At 31.8% G+C, this 23,108-nt stretch overlaps 1 protein-coding gene across 1 annotated transcript in view; it reads left to right on the top strand.

Annotated features, from left to right (window-relative positions):
• The first annotated feature begins 6,066 nt into the window (after positions 1-6,066).
• Cad88C (cadherin-88C) overlaps positions 6,067-23,108 on the top strand; it is a 29,025-nt gene continuing 11,983 nt past the window's right edge. Inside the window, exons 1-16 of the mRNA XM_068776222.1 lie at positions 6,067-6,292; positions 8,787-8,938; positions 9,345-9,563; positions 9,898-10,189; positions 10,709-10,881; positions 11,176-11,373; positions 11,965-12,158; positions 12,280-12,480; positions 13,129-13,406; positions 13,486-13,643; positions 14,677-14,832; positions 16,250-16,429; positions 17,891-18,025; positions 18,921-19,105; positions 19,757-20,016; positions 21,163-21,326. Of these exons, the coding sequence (XP_068632323.1) occupies positions 6,091-6,292; positions 8,787-8,938; positions 9,345-9,563; positions 9,898-10,189; positions 10,709-10,881; positions 11,176-11,373; positions 11,965-12,158; positions 12,280-12,480; positions 13,129-13,406; positions 13,486-13,643; positions 14,677-14,832; positions 16,250-16,429; positions 17,891-18,025; positions 18,921-19,105; positions 19,757-20,016; positions 21,163-21,326 (3,147 nt within the window). The 5' untranslated portion in view covers positions 6,067-6,090. The remainder of the gene's footprint in view (positions 6,293-8,786; positions 8,939-9,344; positions 9,564-9,897; positions 10,190-10,708; positions 10,882-11,175; positions 11,374-11,964; positions 12,159-12,279; positions 12,481-13,128; positions 13,407-13,485; positions 13,644-14,676; positions 14,833-16,249; positions 16,430-17,890; positions 18,026-18,920; positions 19,106-19,756; positions 20,017-21,162; positions 21,327-23,108) is intronic.

The following is a 23,108-nucleotide window of genomic DNA, read 5'->3' as shown; positions in this document are numbered from 1 at the left end:
AACATAACGTATTCCGTTTTAGATCACTATATAATACCACGCTATAGTGCGAAACTAATTACAAACGTACCATATGGTATGGATTTGCAACGGCCGCACACAAACTGTTGTGGGATTACGAAAATACTCGCAAACTGCACTTTTTTTAATTTATTCATGTTTTACATGTAAACTTCGGAGATAAATTGTGCATTACATTTTTTACTTTAATTATGTCAATTAACGAAAAAAAAATTACAAATGTCACTTTTTGAATTTGGCGGGAAATAAAACATCTTTAATAATCTACGTAAATGATAACGTATATACATTTGGTAATCGTAATTTGAGTAATTAAGTAATAAAGTTAAAATAAGATTGTAAATTTTCTTCTGGAACTAGGTCGACTAAAGAAATCCTTTAAAGACCACCAGAGCACATTGAAACTCCTTATCAGAAACCTAGCCGACGAAAGAGAAGATATCTTTAATAACTTCACATAGAGGAGGATGTTTTTTGTCACTTTATGATAAAAAAATGTTTCAAAGTAAAACAGTCGAACACGATATCACATAATTTTTTATGAAACGATTCAACAATACTACACGATTACTTAGGAAAAATTTAAAAACTCTTTAGTTTATGAACAATATTCTTAACATAGTTTAAATTAATTATTAAAGTCATCAAAAGGTATTTAAGTTTAGATAAAGACTGTAATTGAAACGACTAACGGAGGGTAGAGAAGGCTTTCTCTCGTCTCGGGCGAGTCGCTCGGCTTTCGGCAGCACTTTGCATAGTCCGTCACGCTCCTTGCGCGGAAGCAAGTTCACTAATTGGGCTACTATAACACTTTCCTAATGTTACAACCGCTTGCATCTTATCAAGATCTCTAATAATTTTTGAGACCAGATATATCAAAATAGTGTATCAAAATAACTATTTATTTAATTATTATGTCAGGTTACAAGCATAACTTTTATTCGGTCAAAACATATATCCATATATAATTAATTTCTATAAAATATTTTAAAATTTATTTTTAGTAGCTTTAAATCTAAAATTAATATAATATTATTGCGTAAATCTTTTTACAGCTATGGATTTTTAGTTGATCAAAAATAATTAACGATTTAAAAGTGCGTGCCAATGCCTTTTTCAATAAAGATATCTTAAATTTTAAATAAGATAAAGCAGTGGTAAACTACATCCGAACTCCTGATTCGAAACCGGAGCCCAGGACGTAGGAGAGGCGGTGGATTCAGTGTAATCCGGCTCACATTTGTCGAGGCCTTTAGAAAAGTGCCTATAGCACGATGGAACCTCCAAGTCTGCCCATAAGTTAACGAGGCTTTGGGCGAAAACGTTTCCGAAATTTTGACAAGTCATTAAAAAGCATATCATTATTACGTCATGTCTTTAAAAATATGGCGGGCTAATCATTAATGATACAAGCATTGACTTGTATATAACATCACTATGGCTCAGACACGAAACAGAAAGTCGTAATTATATCTACCCAACGAAAAAGACATTCATAAACTTTGTTGGCTTTTTGTTATTTTGAAACTTGAAAGAGATGGAAAGTAATTTAAAGGGTTGCCTCACCTTAAATTATTAGCGTACTCGTTTAAAAGAAGTAACTGACATAGTCCAGCAGATTTTCAAGTCGTAGTGGCAGGTCACGTAGTGCGCAGAACAGTTGCCCCCTGGGGCATGAAGGAGATTCTTTAAATTTTATTTCATTAATTCATTTATTACATTGAAATGCGACAGACCAATTACTTCTGCCAATACAAAGTCTGCAGGAATAGATAATAAACGATAATTAATTTTCATATGTAGTAATCGAAATTTTGAAAAGGCTTTTTACATATTACGTTGTTTGTTTTTTCTGAAACAATTGATGTTTGGATAGTACATACAAACATTAATTAAGAGCAAATTAGGTACATATTACCACTTTTAACACCTTTAAAGTATCATCATGTATAATATATCTAATTTATACATATTGCCATAGGAGATATTGGTTTGACAATAAGAATATGTCAATTTTTAAATAATAATTAATATGGAGATACATCAGAGGCAAAAGGTCAATCCCCGGCAAAACTGTCGCATTTGTCGGCAGTCATCGGCCTTCGCGCCGTCTCGCTTGCTGCCTCTTTTGTTTCAACAACATGACAACTCACCTGTTCCCGCCGAAAAAAACGTCAACGACACGTCTGCACGTTACACATATCCGGTTGACACGAGGTCGTTTTTAATTGTTATTTTACATAATTTCGTCTATTGTTTAGAAATTTACGTGTGAATGAACCACATCGCTAATTTGGATAGTTAAAGTCGTTTTATGCAACTCTTTTATATAATTGCATAATGAATTTCTACTTTTAAAAATACATAATATTCTTAATTCTATAGTTTTAAATTTTTAATCTATAATATTATTCTTATTATATTCAACAACAGCTAATATACACAAATAAAATAAGCCCATTTGTGCGTGACATTAAAAAATATAAATAATGACAAGTGTCAATTATTTTTTGAACGTATCAATAGACTTGTTATTTGATACTTTGCTATTTGTTTATAATTAGGTCTACTGTGACGACTCCCTATACTTACGTATTATACCAAACAAATGCGCATTACTGTTTGACAGATATTTATTATAACAAATATATGTGTAGTTTGTGAAAGGTACAAAACAGAAATAAAAGAGAAACACTGTCGATTTAACTGAAATTTAATAATATGATGTAGGCACAGCGCAAACTATTTTATCAACACCAAAATGAGAAACGTCTAGATTATTTTGCAGATTGTCGTTTTGTCTACGCACTGATTATTAAATGGTTTAAGAGTTGTACATGTGTGATGGTCACAATGAGGTTGACATAAATTAACAAAAAAAATTAAAACAAGGAATACAGTACCCGGCGATAAATATTGCACATCGACCTTTGGAAAGAGACAATCGGCTAAATTCGGCTTCGTAGAACACTATCTCTGTCCCACACTACCTGTGTAACGTTTTGTCAGTCGTTGTATTTTGTGTCGTTGGACAAGTTTTATATTATTTTTTTTAATCTAAGTAACTTTTATAATTTATATAACTGACATACTACCGTGTGTTATATCGGCTATTGCTTGTGTATATGATTATGTAATCATATTTTATTGAAACAAGTACCTTAAAAACGAATGATCTGTTTTAACTGCTCTATAATTAAGTATTTAAAAACTTTTAACGAAAGCCAGTCTAACTTATCATTGTATAACCGCGTTGTACAATGCAGATATCTTTCACAAAAACAAAAAAAAACCTTTATATTGAGCAACGCGTCAGATCAAAGGTCTTAAACCATTTAGTGAAAGAAGTTGATTACATAACCGAAACAAAATAAAAAAGATCTACACTTATACAGGTGATTAGAATCTCTTGAAAAAATAATCGCTGAAATCTTGACGTTTATTTAATCAGTATTGTACTGCTTCTTTATTACTTTATTTCTTGATCATGATTAATTAAATTAAATCTAGAAACTTAACATTATTTTAATCTAGAAAATCAGATTTATCTCTCTCAAGTGTATTTGTAGATGTCATCACCTTACACTATTCGTTTAATACAAAAATGATTGATCCCGTTAGTCTTAATTACATCTATTGATTAATTAAAAAAAAAATATCTGTTAATGGAGAGAAATCGCAATATAAAAATATTACTTTCGACTGAAACCATTCCAAAATTGAAAAAAAATCCTGTTACATAGTTCCGTTGCCTTTGTTTTTTTTGTCATGTTTATAGTTACACTCGGGATGATATTTTGTTCTTAGTATAGATGTGCATATTTGTTATAAACGTATGCACTAATTTTGTGTTATTCTTATGTTATTATATATAGTTTTATGTTGTAAATTTACTCTAGAGAAAAAAAAAATAATACAGACTATAAAACAAACTCTGAAGGTGCTGAGTGTGATAGAATGTTAAACACACTTTTTGTAGATCATTTACTTTATTTTTCTTTTTTCCTTTATAATCACTGCAACAAATGTGTAGAATCTTTGCTATAATTAATTAGACATAGAATAGATTGTTCGTGTCTTGTTTTATTAATATTGTTTTTTGTTTCGTTTAACCATCAACGAAATAAAATTTAGATATAAGCCAGCATAATTATGGCCAGTGATGTGTAGCCTTCAAAAGCAAATAAAAAAAAATATTTTGTAGTGTGTTGTATAAAATCTACGTAAACTTATATTAAGTGTTACTGTTAGCGCACAAATTTGAAATAAATAAATAAAAACGAAGAAATAATTTACGATTTCTATTCCTATTTCGTCGAACCAAGTCTAGTTATCCCATTTATACAGATATTAAAAAGACACGGGAAGTATTTAATTTGGTAATAAACTTCCGTTCTTTGAAACTACATCATTAAGACGATGGGTTAGGCAAGTATACTAATGCATACCCGCCTGCACATTGAGATCGGAGTAAAGATGTTCACACTTTGACACGCGCTGCTTGCCGTGTCTAGGTAACCTACAATTCAGACATCTTTATTCTGTTGTAATCTCGTTAAATGATGTACAACTTGATAAAATGTAAGTTACATTAGCTGTATTATTAAACAGGATGATTAGTTATAGGTATAAAAGCTTTAAAGGGTTGAATATAAAGTTCATTTAGTGTCAACTAATAAATGGTAGGATCTACGTAAAAGTCAATGGTTTTAAAAAACTATTACATAATGATAATCATTTTTAAAATTCGAACTACGTATATAATTACATATTAAAATAATTATTGTTTACTATCTGTGCCTGTAGACTTTGTACTGCCAGAAGTTATTGACCAGTCGCATTCCAATAGAAATAAAACATTAATGAAACATAGTTCATAGTAATGACTTTATAAAGCATAATTTTCAATAGGTATAAAGCTATTTGTTTATTAAAGCTATTTGCTGACAAATGAGCTATACATTCTCCCTTTTAAATATTTCACACCCATACATCAACCATTACACAAAATTAGTGAATTATATGACATTATTTTCGCAGATAATTAATTTGTAGGTTGATTTAAATATTGTTAAATTATATCATACAAAATTATCACACTACATTAATAAATCAATGTAATTTTAATTTAGATAAGCTATATTTGAGTTTAAATTTTAGCTAAAAATTAAAAGTGCATGAATGTATCAATATGGGATTTGTTTGTAAAACATACCGTTGGCTTTCAAATAATAATATTATAACTTTCAAATATGTTGTCACATCAATTCAATCATTTTGTGCAATTGTCAACAAACAACGAAAAGCATTAGATCACAGTCTTATTGTAGTTGAAATAAACTATATGTATCATTGAGTGTCATGATTCGTCATAGATAATATAATACCCATTGTTGAGCAGCCGAAAAATATTATTTTAGGTTATTCTAATACGTAATATTATTAGGTATCTTATTAAATGAGTCTTATTATAGCGTTCAAGAGTTTTTACTTTTTCGAAATATTTGAAATTTTTTTGTCGAGTCATTTACACAGTTGATATTAGAAAGTGTACTTCAAACATTGTTAAATTTTATTAAAAAAAACTCAACTGTTAAATGTCTAACCGGCTCTTCTCAGCAGATCAGCATACCGAACCGGTAGTAGCTTATTACTTATAATGTTACAATAGTGCGGATTAATGCCTACTTGAATAATACCTTTATTTTGATTTTGAACTACACGCTCGATATTAAACGGTTTCTGGAACTTTATCCAGCGATTATCAAAACAATACGAGAGACTGTACAAGTTGTATTTTTCTTTTAAGATGAAAGCGAGAAAATCGCTGTTGCCATTTGCACTAGAACAACTCTCAATGTAACACCTGTCTTATTTTGCAGGTGTTAGCGAATTGAACGTCACGTAAAAGAAATTAACTCGTTCAAGTGTCAACCCGAGGTGACGAAACTTTCACCGGTACAGCACGCTATCTTCTCACGGTGAAACCGTGCGAAGGAACGCCCCGGGAAAATGCTCTTTGTTTCCATGGACAAAAAAGGAGACTCATGTATCAGATGAACCGGCAAGATGATAAAGCAATGTTCGGAGTTCAATCGAAAACAACCCAGAGTCCGGTTAAAACCATTTCGTCTTTGGTCCCGGAGGTTACTGTGGTTGGTGTTCGTAGCACAACTTATATCATGCGCAGCGAACAAACCACCGCGTTTTTTAATCGATGGACGATCAGAAATAGTTGTAAGGTTAAAGGAGGGGCCGGAAACACCTGTAGGTAAGTTAATTGACCAAACCTCGTTGAGTATTTTGAGATACCGTAATGTCAATATATACAGTCCATGTTGAAATAATAAACAAAAATTTCTAATCGCAATTTATGAACGTAATACGACCTTCAAGGCTGCTTCGACCTAAAATCAGCCTAGGTAACTGAAGTGAAGTAACTAAAAATGTATACCACGTGAAAATTTCACAATTAAGAAAAACAAAACAGATGACCTTTTGAATATTTCTTATATGTATACCGCAATGATAGTCCAAAATCACCGTATTCACTGGACGTAGCTTGTTACAATTTCAGCTTTTTAAAAATTAAAAAAATCTATTTAATCCAGGGATTGATGAATTATATTAATCAAGAGACCACTTTTCCAAAAGGAACCTGGAAGGAACTCTGGAACCCTGTAGTTAAATAAATTTGGGCCGTTTTTGTTATTGGTTTATAATACTTAATTATTTGCGCTTGGTTAATTAAGTAAACTTGACATAATTTTCTTAAACAAATGTAATCAATACAGTAAACAATCAATTATATAACTTGTTATAATGACTATTTAGAATTTTATAAATATATGTAAGTTTTGTAAATGTAATGCAATTTATATATTAAAGGTTTCATATAAAAACTTATGTTAAATGTAAGAGGTTTTAATATACGCCAAATTTGTTTTCGTGTATGTCGTGGCCGATTTAAATAATCTTCTTCATATCTCTGGGGAAATTTAAGTCCATTCAAAAAATTACTTTAAAATTATAGAAGAGCTGCGACCTACAGAAGATTATATAAGTCACAGTCATAAATATATTTTTCTTATTACATCATTAATATTATTCCATATAACATTACTTTTTTATTTATCGTTGCCATATACCTCTACTATAAAACGGTAGACTTTGTACTACGTTGTTTTCACTTTTTTTTTTCTTAATTTCGTTTTTTCTATTTCAAACTCTTACTCCGGCTTCTATGATTATTTTATATGCATCTTAATTTTGATGATATAATTATGCATGCGTGCCATCTATTTATCAAATATAGATATAGATAAAGGTGAAGGTATAGCCTGTTTGTTATTTTTTTTTTGTTTCACTTGTTTATACCTAATTAATTTACTTCTAATTAATTTAATTCTTTATATCTTTACTTTTTATCTTATACACTAATTTCTTATCTATTTATGTTATACTATTTATACTTTCCTATATATATTATACAAGTTTAATCAGCGGCGCCTGATAACCCGTCAGCGGCCGGTGCTGTAATTCCACCGGTAAACCTTACGCTACCGTTCCTGGCCAGTGTATATTATAACATTACATTAAAGGTGACCAAATGGAAATCGATAAATAAATAAAAGTTTGTTACGTACAAACTGTAATGTCTCATAATTTATAAGGTCTATCTAAGCCTATTCCTATTCGAAACTTAAACGCTGTCATCGAAAACAATACCAGTCAATCATTGTAGAGTTTTAAATACCTAAATTAAACACGCAAAGTTTGATTATAAGATTAATTGCTGAAAAACAAATTAATGCAATTATAGCTTTTACATAAGCACGATAAGAACCGGAATCGCTTGCAGTTCTTTGCATTTAGGAAAAGATTAAATGATGGACTATCCGGAAATTGCTTTAGGTAGGGTAAAGCGGTGTTGCCAAGACAACTAACCATAAACAGGGGAAGCCTTACACTTCCCTTGATACCTGCTTTAGCGGAAGTGAACGAACGATTAGTCATCGATCAGACATGTATAATACACTTTGTTGTTTAAGTCATAAGGGTCTGGTTACCGCAATGTGACATTATACTTACTTACTAGATTATCTATATACGTCTTCCTTCTAATTATATGTTACAATAATAATTTACCATAAACTAAAATAAGTCACGTACAATGTTGTAAACTTGTTGTTTTAAAAAATAAACTATCTTATATTTATCTTACCTTTTTAAAATGATATATCTATAAAATGAAATACTTAAGGATTATTAATCAAAAACATTTAAAAATACACTTAAATAACATATAAACTATAAATAGCAATAAATTTATATCTAATATAATTAATTAATTAATAACCAATGAATCTGTACAAATAAATAAAATTGGAGTATCTGTTTGTAATATTAACATAGCTGCTTCTTACTATATGCATATGAATATTTATACGTTACATATACTAATTTTTTTTTTGTCTGTCTGTTTGTCCCGACTAATCTTTGAACTAGCAGGAATGATTTTGACGAACTTAAAGCGGCAGGTAGCTGATGATGTAATAAGGAGTAGCTTAGCCTAAGTTACTCCTACTTCTATTTTAGAAAAATTCTTCGACAAAAAAAATATTAAATAAATTAAATATTTTTTTCTTAAAGTCCATGCAAAGTCTCGGGCACAGCTACTTAAATATAAAATAAATCGACGCGTTATTTCTCGTCAATTATTACGTATAATAATATTTTGCAATAAACCATTTAATATGTTTCAGGATCATTGATATACAGGCTTCGGGGCATTGACCCTGACGGTGATACGTTAAAATTCGGTATCAAAGACCAAGTTGGTAGTGATATTTTAAGATTAGAAGCCATTTCATCCAACGAAGCTAATATATATTTAGTTAAGGAATTAGATAGAGAGGTAATATTTTAAGTTCAATTTGTAGATTAATTTATTTCGGAAATTTAGTAGATAACACGGCCAAAATTTATGGATTTAAGCCCTATGAACATGACTTCATAATAAATTATAATTAAAAAAACTAAAAGAGAAAATAATGATTTTACTATGGCAAGAACAATACCCACAGAAGAACGAAGGTCCAACCACTAAAGTAAGTTGAAGAATAACTCGTCTGAAATGGCAGTGTACGGTGTACATCGCTTGTGCATCCATCGGCAGTTAGAGCTGAAAGGTTCTCGAGTGGCGACCATGAGTTGGTATGGTCATGATGATGATTAAGAAGAACAATTATGAGAGTATAAAGATTTCAACAGCATCTAATCATTGTCTGAATTTATAGATACAATTTTTCTATTTTTTACAGACTCGCGATGAATACGCTTTTGTTTTAACGTTAACGGACGGACACTTAGGAGAAGGCAATTTCATTACGCAAAGTTTTTTATTGTTAGTTGAAGATGTGAATGACAACGAACCTGTTTTCAAGTCTTATCCTCCTGCTATAACAGTGAAAGAAGATGCTGCCCCTGGTATTTTAGCAACTGTAGAGGCAACCGATCTGGACGAAGGAGCATATGGCCAAGTAATTATATGAAAAAGTTTCTTGAGACTATGGTTATGCGTGTGTAGTTTTTTATTTTATATCTATGACATTTAATGAAATATTTTTTTATTACAGGACAGATTAATAATTAAAAAATAAAAACATCGATTTGCTTATTGCATACACTTAATTAATATAGTAAAAATACGTATTTAGTTGACTACAAAAGTAATATAAATAGTTTAAATTAAAATTCGAATTGTATAAATATTCTTATCTTGTAAAATGAAACTCCGACGTCAATGACATGAATGTTTGACATTGTTGTTAAATATAAAATGTATATGATTTTTCAATATTCTACATTTTATAGGTATTGTACCACTTGCAAGAATTAGATGGAGATGTAGATAATTTTGCAGTACAAACAGTGAACGGAAAAGGTGTAATACGCTTAGTAAATCACTTGGATTATGAGCGAAAATCACTGTACCAACTTCGGGTGTTAGCTGTTGACCGTGCTAATCAAGGGAGAATTAATACAGGAACGGCAGCTATAATCATTAAAGTCCAAGACGTTGAAGATCAGCCACCGGAGTTTATAGTGGCGAGTCCTGTTACAAGGATAAGCGAAGATGCGCCTATTGGAACATCGGTGTTACAAGGTAAACGCGGACTGTATTTACCTATTTAAAGTTTCGCTTCCAAAAAATATAAATACTCCTATGTTTACTTATGTTAGACTATCGAACGATTACTATATGTAGCACACATCTAAGACCAGTAATTTTCTAACCAGAATTTGTGGCTATGAGTGTTCACTTTAAATTTGTAATACTGTGCGAGTGAAATTAACCCCATGTTGGACAAAATATCATATTAAAATATCGAAAACTATAAACCTATGTATATAAAACTAAATTGCATGTAATAAAGGAACTACTAAGTACCTTTAATTAAAGTTATTTCAGGCTTGACTTATGCAATTTATTAACTTTCAATTGTTAAGGTGTGATGTTAAGTAAATATAGCACTTGCTTCATTGTTTTAAAGTGATTAATATTTAAATCTAGAGATATTCAAATAACAAAAATCACGGCTTTGTTTAAACTGTTAATATAGCACCTTCCTACTATACTTACTATATATTTATTTATAAACTGTACTTATACTTTTTTACTTAGTTCGAGCCATTGATGGTGATAGGGGTATCAACAATCGTATTTCATACAGCATTATATCTGGAGGTGAAGAGCATTTTGACATTGACAGCAGTTCTGGGATTGTATACACATTCAATCCTTTGGATAGAGAAGATCCTCTTAACAGCAATGGAGCTTATATATTGGAAATTTTGGTATGATATTAAAATTAATATATTTTATTACTATATTGAAACTTAGCTTTCATAATGCATGGTAAAAACTGTTTTACCATGCATTATGAAAGCTGGGCGAATGGGGTACCCCCCTAACCTGTGTCACTGCACACATACCTTAAGTGCAGTACAGCAGTTTCATTAGCATTACAGATAGCATCAGTAATGTAACAATTTATATGCAACTCTATAAAATAACTGTATACTGTCAAAAGGCAAAAAAGATGAAATTGAAAAGAAAACAAAATCTCAACCAAAATATTTCCTTTCCAGGCTACAGAGGAATCACAACAAATATCACCTTTACCCAGTGTTACCACAGAGGTAACTATTATCATAACAGATGTAAATGATGAGATACCAAGATTTCGCAGTGAAAGATATATTGGGGAAATATTAGAAAATGCACAGCAGAATACACCAATTACACTTTTGCGAGATGCTATACCAGAAGTGTATGATTATGACCAGGTATTGTTCAATCTTCCAGAGTAAATATATATAATATAATGTATTCTATCACATGATCTATTCAAGCAAAATACAAAGTTATGATTTAATTAAGTGACCTTCCGGTGTATTTATAATACATACTATTCAAATATGATCATATTGCATCATAATTTCTGCCTTAGGTACACCACTGCTGAACTAAGGCCTGCACCATTGATTTTCAAAAAGACTGATTACAAGTGGCCTACATCCAGCTCCTCCATACAACTTTCACAAGGTTGTCTGTCTAGATAGACTTCCTCCTCAACATAACCCACTCCATGGTTACATCTTAATATTAAATAGATTGTATTACAACTTAGATCCTCCTAGAGGGTGCTGAAGGTTTTCATAGGAGGGCAGAGGGTCCAATGCAAATTGATATGGTGATAAGTCTCAAATGTTAACTTCTCATGCCATAAATAAACATTTAAAATGACCAATGTGAATATATTTTTTCTTTAAAAAAATGTGTGACAGTCCTTAAAACATTGACAGGTATCTTTTAAGCTAGCCCTAGGATCACTCATAGTTGCATAAACTCTTATTATGGATTTGAATATTTTTCAGGGTAAAAATGGAACATTTGAGCTATATTTACAAGGTGATAATGGAGTATTTGAAGTAACACCATATAAGGGAATTAATGAGGCTTCATTTTTAATTAGAGTTAATGATCCACGTGCTCTTGACTATGAAAAAATCACTATGATGAATTTCAGTCTAATAGCCAAAGAAGTTGTTACCAAAGACCCCAAAATGAGGTAACTTATGATAATATATCTATTTTTAATTTCAGGTTTTTAATAAATTAATTGAACCTAAAGTTAATTTACTACATTATCTTTACTATTTTCTCAATTACCAATTTATTATTGATTTCAGTGTAGTGCCAGTAACAGTTTATATAAAAGATGAAAATGACAATTTCCCAGAATTCACAGAGTCATTATACACAGTTTCTATTCCTGAAAACTGTAATGTGGGAACTACTGTAGCTTGGGTACAAGCTCTGGATGAAGATTCTGATAATTATGGAACTAAGGGCATCCGATACACAAGCCTCGGAGGAAGTGTCGCTCATTTGTTAGTATTGAATTTATAATAAATTTGTAGACAACTTTATAGTTTTTTTTTAATTATAATGTCTATTTTTATTTATGTAAACAAATAAAATTATTTAATACATAACTGCCTTGTCTTAATACATGATATTCAATTTTTGTTATTACTTCAGCAGTAATAGACTAACATTAGGGGACAGAATAGGATTGAAGGATACGGGTTTGATCCTGGAGTACAATCTTTTGTAGTTTATAATTTATACATTAATTATACAAAATTGTTACCGCTCACAAACAAGCTTCCAAAGAATAAGCAGCAGCATCGTTTGCATACCACCTGCCAAGTGTGGTGAATATGGTATACCTTTCAATAGATATCTTGGGAGGAAGCATTTTTTTTTCTGCACATAAATAATGACAAATCTACGGAAATTCTTTAAGTTGATGAAGAAATTATTATGGAGAAAATCAAGCCATTCCAGTGTGGATTCTTATTTCACTGTAATAAAGGAAATATTAAAGTTAAAAATAAAGATAAAGTAAAGATTAGTTATATGTAGTTATCGATTACCTACCTTGCGACCACCAAATGTTGTCTTGACGTTGATTTATGGGACACCTGTATAATACACAAGACCCCAATATAAATATGAAACTAATAATTTTACAGATTAAATCTCAACTCTATAACTGGTGTGATAACCGTCAAGCAATCAGGAGATGGCAGTTTTGACAGAGAGCTAGTTTCGCGGCATTATCTAACAGTGGAGGCACGAGATGATCAGGGCAAAGGTAATAGGAACACAGCACAACTTGTCATCAACATAGAAGACGTGAATGATAATGCACCAATGTTCCTAGCAAATAAATATGAAGCAAGGTTATGGGAAAACGAAAAGAATTTTGAAAATCCTCTGGTTTTAGAGGCGAGGGATGCTGATTTAAACGGTTAGTTTCAATAAATATGGAAAACGCAATAAATAAACTAAACTTATTAAAATTAATAATTTATAAGTTACATTTGCAGGAACTAAAAACAGCCACATTGAATATTCTATTGTTGGTGGTGATTACAAAAATAACTTTACAATCGATCCTAATCTGGGAATTATAACACCTGTGTCGGGAATGGATTTCGAGCAGATTCCAGGTGATAATAGCAATATACGATCTGTACATTTAATTGTGAGTATACAATGATATAAATATTTACTATTTATAATAAGCTTTGTTAAGCACCTTCAAAACGTTAAGACATTAATATAACAAATTATTAGATTGTTACTAGGGATGGTAGGTCTTCAGGTATCCGAAGTAGAAGTGTGTATGTTCATTGGAGCTTCGCCCGTATTTTATATATTTTTACCAAATGTAAATGAATACCTTTTGTTTCTGTGGTATTCCCCTTTTCGATGCGCCGCTGATGATGACATAATGTTGCCCCGACAAAATATTTAAGTATGTATTATTACGTTGACTCTAAGAAGAACCTGGCAAGCAATTTAATAATTAATTTTTTAATACTAATTTTACAATTTCCTGTTATAAATTTTCTATTTATTACATAAAAATCAGCATGATACTAATCAAAAGTATGTTTATATACTAAACATATGCCATGATATGGGAGGATAATAAAAAGATTTTAATTATTGAACAAACTGATTTGAAAGCAATGTTTCCACTTATTCTGAGTCAGATACATATATTGGTATTTGATTAGCGTTCTACAGATTTTTTTATTCAATTTTGGAGGTTTTCACAACATCCAAATCATGATTCATAAAGTTTTGATTACATTGCTAAATGTTTACTAAATTACATTATAGAAATATATTAAATAAATAATATTGAAACAATTTAATTTTATTTAATCACTTTCTTCTTCTTAATTAAAAGGTTTTCTCTTTAAAAGGTTATTACAAATTACAATATACATTGTGAGGTTACTATATATTGAATACATTCAAAATACTTCAAGTTAAACAAGTGATGAATGAGTAAATAAAATAATAAGTCTTAAAATGTCATTTGAATCGCTATTTTAAATGACAAAAGGAACTTCATTGGGACTTAGTTGGTAACATACAAGGTTATTTTTTATTAAAAAAAATGATGGTAGAATATAGAGGTGTTATTAAAGAGATTTTGAAATTATAGTTTTTTTGTGTTAATATTAAGTAGTGTTTTGTATAACCAATAAAAACAATTCCAACAGGTCAAAGCTCGTGACTTTGGAGTTCCTCCTTTATCGTCGACTGTGCCTGTAACAATATACGTGCAGGATGTTAACGATCATGCACCTATGTTCCAACAGATGATATATAAGAGATCAATCCCTGAGGATATGCCTGGAGGAACGAGTGTTTTAGAGGTAACATAGATTAACGTCTTTTTTATTTGTAATCATTACCAAAATAAAGGCATTTATAGTTCCTACAATACCGCTGTACTGCGCCTCACGGAAGCGATGTTTCGATAGCACCAAAATACTGTTTTAACGTAATTTTTATGACGACCGCTCAAATAACCGACATATAGGAGACCACTGGGAACAAAAGACGAATTCCACGAACGAGACAGTCGGGGCTGACGGCGCGACGTCAAAAAGGAGCATGCAAGGTCAATTGTACATCCCTCGCTATAGTGCGTCACTGTAACTGTCAGGCAGTGAGAGACTTTAAATGGCTTTATGGTTTCTTTACCTCATCTCCCTATACGGCATCGAACCGTCTAGAAATAACCTGCCGACCGTATTTAAGGTGCGGTCTCGAGGAAGATGGTGCCTGGTAAGTTCACGGACCCTTCCGTTCCGTGTGCTCAGTTCTGATGAAGCTTTAAGAGCCCCTGGGCTAACAACATCAACTTCAACTGGGAATAATGAGTAGTAATCGGGGAGTTGTTCTTCATATGTCTGGCAACGACATCAAAGCGATAGTCGGAAAGTTTCCGTGGGTTGAAGTATAGTTCGAGGCGTAAATACTAAGGGTGTTCTAGTCTAGTGTTTAAATATTCTCAAAATTATGCGCGAAAAGTAAGTATACGTCCGTGCCTATTGTTATTTTAGTGCCATGAATAAACACATCTTTTAGTACAGGTAGAAATTTTAATTCGAATCCATCCTGACACGTAAGAATGTATTATGTGATGGACCTCGTTATTAAAGCACAATTGAAATACTTTAATTATTGAATAAACTGTATTTGCAAACAGAGCTTCTGCGGGTTATGTACAATATCTCGTTTGATTATGTGTCTATCTCTTTGACTAGCGCTTCTTATTAGGTGTTTTAAAAGAATTTCTAGGTTCTCATATAAAACACCCAAGTTATTATTTATAAATTTTTGATTACTTTGATATATGTAAATATAAGAATGTATTAGAATAATACTGGATCAATTTAATTAAACTAATCATGTTTAAATATTTTGACGTCACTTACTGACAGTAACAGTTTTTTGATAAACTGGAATTTAAAATACTTTTAATTAATAAAATAATGTATTAGTTGACAAATAATTAGCTTGATTATTTAGACTTAGATTATAAGGGAAATCGCTATTGTGAATGATAAGAAGAACTTTATTATAGTTTGGTTGGAAACAATTTTAATATTGGTATCATTGAAAACAAAACGAAACAATGTTATGTAAATAAGTGGTATTTAAATCGCAAATATGAATAATTGCGAAAGTAATTTATTATATCACTAAAAAAATATATAAGAATGTCTGCAACTTATATTCTGGAGCTATCTTACGTAATTAAGAAATTATATTTTACTTTTAAAGGTGAAAGCTCGAGATGGTGACGGGGCATCCCCTAATAATCGTATAGTATACCGCATACAGCGCGGTGCGGTCGACAAGTTCATTGTGGACGCCCACACTGGTATCCTGTCCGTAGCGCCTGGCGCCAACCTGGATCCTGACGTATCTAACCCCAAGAGAAGCAGATATACTTTAACTGTAGTAAGTTATTACATATTAAACTATTGCCATAATAATAAGTTCAAGCTCAAGTGGTTACCGATTCGATTTCGCTGGAATGCCCGCATCTTTTATAGAGAGAGAGAGAGAGTAAGGGAGATCGCCTCGAGCAATAAGGCCTCTTGTACCACAGGAACGGTTTCTTTGTTTCTTTTTTTCTAGTCTAGTCTATAGTGTATTATACAAAAAAGTGTAAATATATAAATAAATGTTAAGAGACAAATAGTGTATTATTCAATTAATATTTTATTAGATAAATAGAAATTAGCCAACATACATTTCAAAATTAACATATACTTTCAAATTGTTTTCTTTTTAAATATCGCATACATTAAAAGGGGGATTCTATAACAAATATTGCTATAAACATTATTTATTACTACATGATATAAATGATTAAAAATTATTCAATATTAAACATTAAAAATTTGTACATTCTCATTAGAGCCAAGCGACTAGGCAATTCTAAGGGATAGTAGATTTAGTCTACTGTCTCCTGTGTCCTGTGTCAAATGTGTTGTTCCTAGATAACCCATTTTGCATATTGTTTACTTGAATTTTTCTACTGAGGCGAAATAAATATATAACTAAGCATTCAACTGGATTTACTGCGTTGTAAGGAGAGGAGACAGGTATGGCGAGACCTGAATAGTAACTTTAAAAACGCCTCCTTACAATGCATTGCCGTTAACCAAATTTATTATGATTTTATTTTATTTTAAAAAAATCATATTATTGATTTATTGTTTAACCATTTTAACCGTTTTACTTCCATACATATTTTACCAATATATTCTAAAAATGATAGTAATAAAGTACATTTTTATAGATAAATTATATAAACAAGAGAAATATTCACCATTTCCGTTACAATACAACAATATTCATAACTTTTTCAACATTCTCATCGGAAGATTTTTTGATAATAGAAAAACAGAAATTGAACACTACGTATTTATTGATAAGAAAATTACAGGATGTAAATGTAAAATTAACGAGATTTCTTTACAAACATATTTTACTACGAGAATACTGTGCAGTCCTTTACATATAGGGCAAATCATGTTCGATCTTATCACTGAACTTTTATTCTTACATCTGCATACCACATATCGTTGTAAATTTCGTCCTGGCAATTTTTCTAGGTTAAAAGTCTGTTTCGAAGAAGTATGTCATTCAGCTTAATTTTCTCCATCTAGCCATTTTCTCTAGTGCACTTATAACACTGGAAATAAATTCCAGCCTAGTCATTTTTTATTATTGGAATTATGCTGATAAATTTATATAGGAGTTTAAATTTTTTTGTTTTATGTCACAGCAGTGCAGCGCAACGGCGTCTTTTGGCACTAAAAGAGTTAAAGCATTTTTTATCTATGTCTTTTTAATTACAGTGTTTCGTTAAAAAGATGAAAGGTATGTAAAATATTTAATCGTTTATTAAAGGTGGCAATAGATGGCGGTATAGGCGATCAACAGTTGAGCGCCGCTGTAACCGTGAACATCACAATTGTGGACGTTAATAATAAACCGCCTGTCCTATACGAGCCGGGCACTGTTAGAGTTTTGGAAAACACACAGGTAGGTTTCGTTTTATCCTCATACAAATGTTATTTTTTAGTGTTCTAATTCTTTTATGTTAGAAACACAAGCTTACAAAAAATCATAATTTATATTTGTTAAGTATACAGTGAGAAACTCTTAAATTACACTGGAGTATGTGTGGAGTTTCTTCCTGCTTCTTCTGCACAACTACAACACTTAGGCTATGCAGATTAGAGCAAAAAAATATTTTAAAAAATTGAGGTTCAGAGTCCTGTTTAAAGTACCCAATGTTAAATAAATAAATTTATCTTATCAATTATAGGTCGATATGAGAGGTCGAGAGAAAGAAACTCGGAAGTTTCAGCTCATGCCGCTATATTCTTATCTACTAAATTGGCAGTGCAAACGTGGCTAGCGTAAATGAGTATCCAAATTCAAAAAACCGATGCACGTGCACTTGCACGTATATCATTTGCGCATATAAGTCAATTGGTTATCCCACAATATGTTTAATTAATGAGTCATTACCCGAAAAGGCAATTAACTACCCGTACTAGTCAGCCGATATATCTCAGGTTTTGCCTTTCATATGATGAAGCTGTCCAAGCTGAGATCATCTCTGCGCCCTTACGCCTTCAGCCTGAGTGATCTAACAGTTTAGCGGACGCCTAAAGGCTCCAAAAAGATTTATGTGGGCATCCTCGAGTATATTTACTATAAAGTGGTTGTCAATCTGCAACCTAACGCTTTGTGTAAATAGGAAAATGTTCATGAGAAAAAAAAAAGCAACGAAATTTGTATAACATGCAGGAAGTGTGTTTTACCAACAATTGTTGCATTTTTTTATTTGCAATTTAGACCTTCATAGAATCCTAAAATATTCAACAATTTTACTTGGATTTTTCTTTAAGTTTGAAAATCCTATTTACAGGTAGGAAGTGTGATCTATCGTGCACAAGCTCACGATCCCGACGACCAACCGGTGCTGCGGTATTCGATCGACAAAAGCGGTAGTGTTGCGAAGAACGAAGACGGAGTACCCATACCTCTTTCTGAGTACGACTACCTCACAATGTGGGATTTGAACCCCGTCGATGGGACACTCAAAGTTGTTAGGTAAAATTCTACTTATGTAGACTGCATATAACATATGAAATTAATAGATATGCCTTATCTCTAATACTAAAGAAATTTAATGAAAATAAGGAAGTCAATATAATTTTTTTCTTTCTCAGTAATTTCATATAGTTAACCTTTATTATTTTACCTAATATCCTCCTTTTATAAATGATATAACTTTTAGGATGATTTTACTATTTCATATTTATTTATTTGAAAACTAACTAATAACATACTCGTAATACTTAATAATAACAAAATAAAGTTAATTTTTATTTATAGGTATAGCTAATGTCTGTTTGTTTACAAACTAATAAGTTCGATAGTTAACTAAGAATAAAGTTCACTATTAAACGGCTTGATTTAGAATTTAGCACAGTAGAGATAGGAGGAGATAGAAACTAATTTTAGCCAAAGAGAAAAATATTTAATATCAGAAATACGGTTTTACGGCAAAGCGAAAGAATATAACGCAAGGCTTATTATGTTGCAAATGAGGGATGGGATGTACGGAGACCAATACGTCAATCGATACGTGATTAGTCATTTTCATTTTGAGGGAGTGTCCTTCATGGCACTGGTTTCTATAGTTGAACTAATCAATGTTTGCCTTAAACTTCAATACGATTTGGCCTTTTTTAATTACAGGCTTTTAGATAGAGAAAAGATTGAAACAATAAAACTAATGTTAAAAGTTGAAGATATGGCAGCAATCGAAAGTGGACCTCGGCAGACTGCATCTGCCACACTGACTATAGTAGTGGAGGACGAAAACGACAATAATCCTAAATTTCGGAAGCCATTTTACAAAACTTCCATAACGGAAAATTCTAAAAACGGAGCCGTTATTGATAACGTGATAGCAGACGATGCTGATAAGAATCGAACTATGAGTTATTTTCTTGAGGGTATGTACATATGTTTTGTAAATAATTTGTCTACAGATAAAAAAAAAGATGGGGATAGCAATCTTATATGTCCCTATGTCTTTGTTGCCAAACGCTATGTTCTGCCATAGGATTATATATATAGTTTTTGCTTTTATTTTGCTGATTCTGTATTCTGTCTTAGGCCTCCCCAAAAGATATCTATGAGAAGATATACCACAATCACCACGCTGGCCAAGCGAGTAGGTGATCAGTCTGGTATTATGGTATGCACAGGATGCTGCTGCCTATCCTCTGTAAACTTGTTAGTTAGCATTGGCAATCTTATATATGCGTAAAGCTTGAGTTAAGATTGTATCTCAGCAATCGAACCCACGACCTACGATCCGAAGTCCCAGTCTTCTACTTTTGGGCTAAAACTGCTCAATATTCCGTACATAAATCTAATTGCTTGGCACTAATCGACACTAACTAAGCTTTATCTAATTAAAGCTAATCTTTTATAATACTCGACATTTGATTTGGTACGTCTAAAATACATACAGATATTTTTCGCTACTCAAATAGCGCATATAATAGCGCAATCTTCGAGTTTGTATATTGTTTCTACTTAAGTCGTTTCTCATTAATACTATCTTATTTGACACCAACTTAACGATGGTGCAACTAGTGAAAAGATTCTCCCATTATTGTCTCCAGTAGGCAACTTACATGAGATTTGCTGTCCAAACTTACCTTGAGACATTAGGACTCTAAAATAATAGATAATTATTCTTAATACAATTTACATTTTCATTGATAATATAATCATTTCTTACAATTATTGCTATTCGTTGAATTATATATCTTCCTCGCATAAATCTAATTCCTGGCATTGATTTTCTCCACTAACATATTGTTACCATATCTAAAATAGATTTATATTCTTTTGTATTAACTAGATATGGATATATACGTTTTACGGTACAGGGCTTTTAGCATAGTTAAAACCGATATTTATGACGTACCAAAAGACATGCCGAATACCATATTAGTTTCAACTATTTTTAAAAAAAATATAAATTGTAAACACTGCTTACTTGTTAAATATGTCCCAGTGGCACAGATTATAATAATTAAATTAACATAAGCTATTGAACATTTTGTTAAATATAAACGCTGGAACAGGTCCGGAAGAATTATTGGATTTAGTTCACATGGACAGCGCGACCGGGGAACTGGTTGTTGCAAATAGAATTGATCACGAAATGTATTCGTGGATCAATGTGACAGTGAAAGCGGTGGACAGCGGCGTGCCGCCCCGGTATTCCGTTGTGGACTTACTTATACAGGTATGTTGTATACATAAAAATACACACTGAATACAGAATGATCGGTAATGATATAAAATCTTTAAAAGATTTTACACCTATTTCCAATCATTGTATATTAGGTTTATAGATGTTTACCTATGGATCCGAGACGAGGTCGCGTACGATGTACCTCATAAGGATCAAAGTCACCCAAGAGAGCAATGGAAAGGGTTATACTCGGAGTTTTGCTGCGAGATCGAATCAGAAATTGAGATCTGCTAAAAACGTACGTTACTGACGTAACTCGAAGAATTGCTCGTCTGAAGTGGCAGTAAGCGGGGCACATCGCTTGTGCGATTGATAGCCGTTGAGGGCGAAAGTTTACGACGAGCCGGTAGACGCGGCGCAGGTAACCTACACCTAGGTGGACCCAAGACAATAAAGGTTACGGGAAATTGTTGCATGCGGGTAGCGCAAAACCTGTCTGTTTACGACCTTTGGGGGAGACCTATGCCTTGCAATGGGCGTCTATCGGTTGAAAAAAAGAAGTAGAACATGTTCAAATCGTGTAACTTGATCTATGCTATTCGTCGATTATAATTTTTAAGAATAAAATTATTACACATTTTATTTTGACAGATACAATTAACTTCTCAAAGATGCAAGGTGTTAATTTTTTTGTTATGTTTGACATGGCAAATAACATAAGAGTTTGACCATTATAGAGTAATTAAACTTAATGGATTCTGCTTATACACAGTTTGTGCGTTTATTTAGAAACGTTGACTTTCTATTGAATCACTTGTTCCAGGACAGTTGAAAAAAAAAAGTGAATTTACGTATAAAAAAATGTTTGACAGAATAAACTGTATTGTAGAAATACCATACATTTGATCGTGCTAATAAGCTATTGTAAGTCGGGGTCTATATTGAGAACATGTCCGTCTAACGGTTTTGTAATGATGGTGTGAAAAGGAATTATCTTAACATACTCAAACTAGAAAAAACCACGCATCATTTTTAGTTGTGCATATTGTAAAATACTGAAAAATAATCTTGTCGTTTCGTACAATTATTTCAACCGTGAGCTTACTACTATTTTTATCAGCTAATTAGTATTTATACGAAGTCACCGGTTCCTTTTCCTATCAAAGTTATTCATTTATTTATTTAGAAAAACACAACGAAAACAGATTCATTAAAATAGCATAATTAAGCGTTAAAACAATTAAAAATTCAGATACATTTGCTGAAAGTGTGTACAACATTGTATTATATTTGACGGCGCAGTCGCGTGGTCGTGCTGTCAAAATTATTGTCAACGTCAAGAATGACTTGTCAGTTGCTAGCTGAGCGTCGTGTCTATGGTAGCGGGGCGGCCATCTTTGATGAAGACAGGTGGTTTAGAACGAAAGGTCGCCAGCGCACCACGTCAGCCACGAATCGCTCAATATCTTATCAATCATTCTCATTTCCTACTTTACTATTATCTGATGGTGTAAAGAAAATAATTATAAAGAAAATACAGCAATGATTTTGAATCATACTCAAGATTATTTTATTTTCATAACCTCCCACGACCACGCCTACCTGACATTGATTATGTAGGCCTTCCTACGTTTTCATATTTTTTAATATTATTTACAAATACACACTTGTTGTACAAAGCATTATTATAAAATTATTAATCAGTATTACTAATTGGCGGTAGATGTAAATATAAGAAATCAAACATTGCATTAAAGTTGACCTTTGAAACTGAGAATTTGATGTTATTTCGAAACAGTATTATTTTAAACAAAGTTAGTTATTAGCTGTCAC

The sequence above is a fragment of the Battus philenor genome, unplaced genomic scaffold, assembly GCF_028537555.1.
Source record: "Battus philenor isolate CCGP_79_NKW_IND1 unplaced genomic scaffold, ilBatPhil1.0.hap1 SCAF_12, whole genome shotgun sequence".
NCBI classification, from domain to species: domain Eukaryota; kingdom Metazoa; phylum Arthropoda; class Insecta; order Lepidoptera; family Papilionidae; genus Battus; species Battus philenor.
The sequence above is the reverse complement of the archived record's forward strand: the minus strand, read 5'-3'. Positions and strand labels throughout refer to the sequence as shown.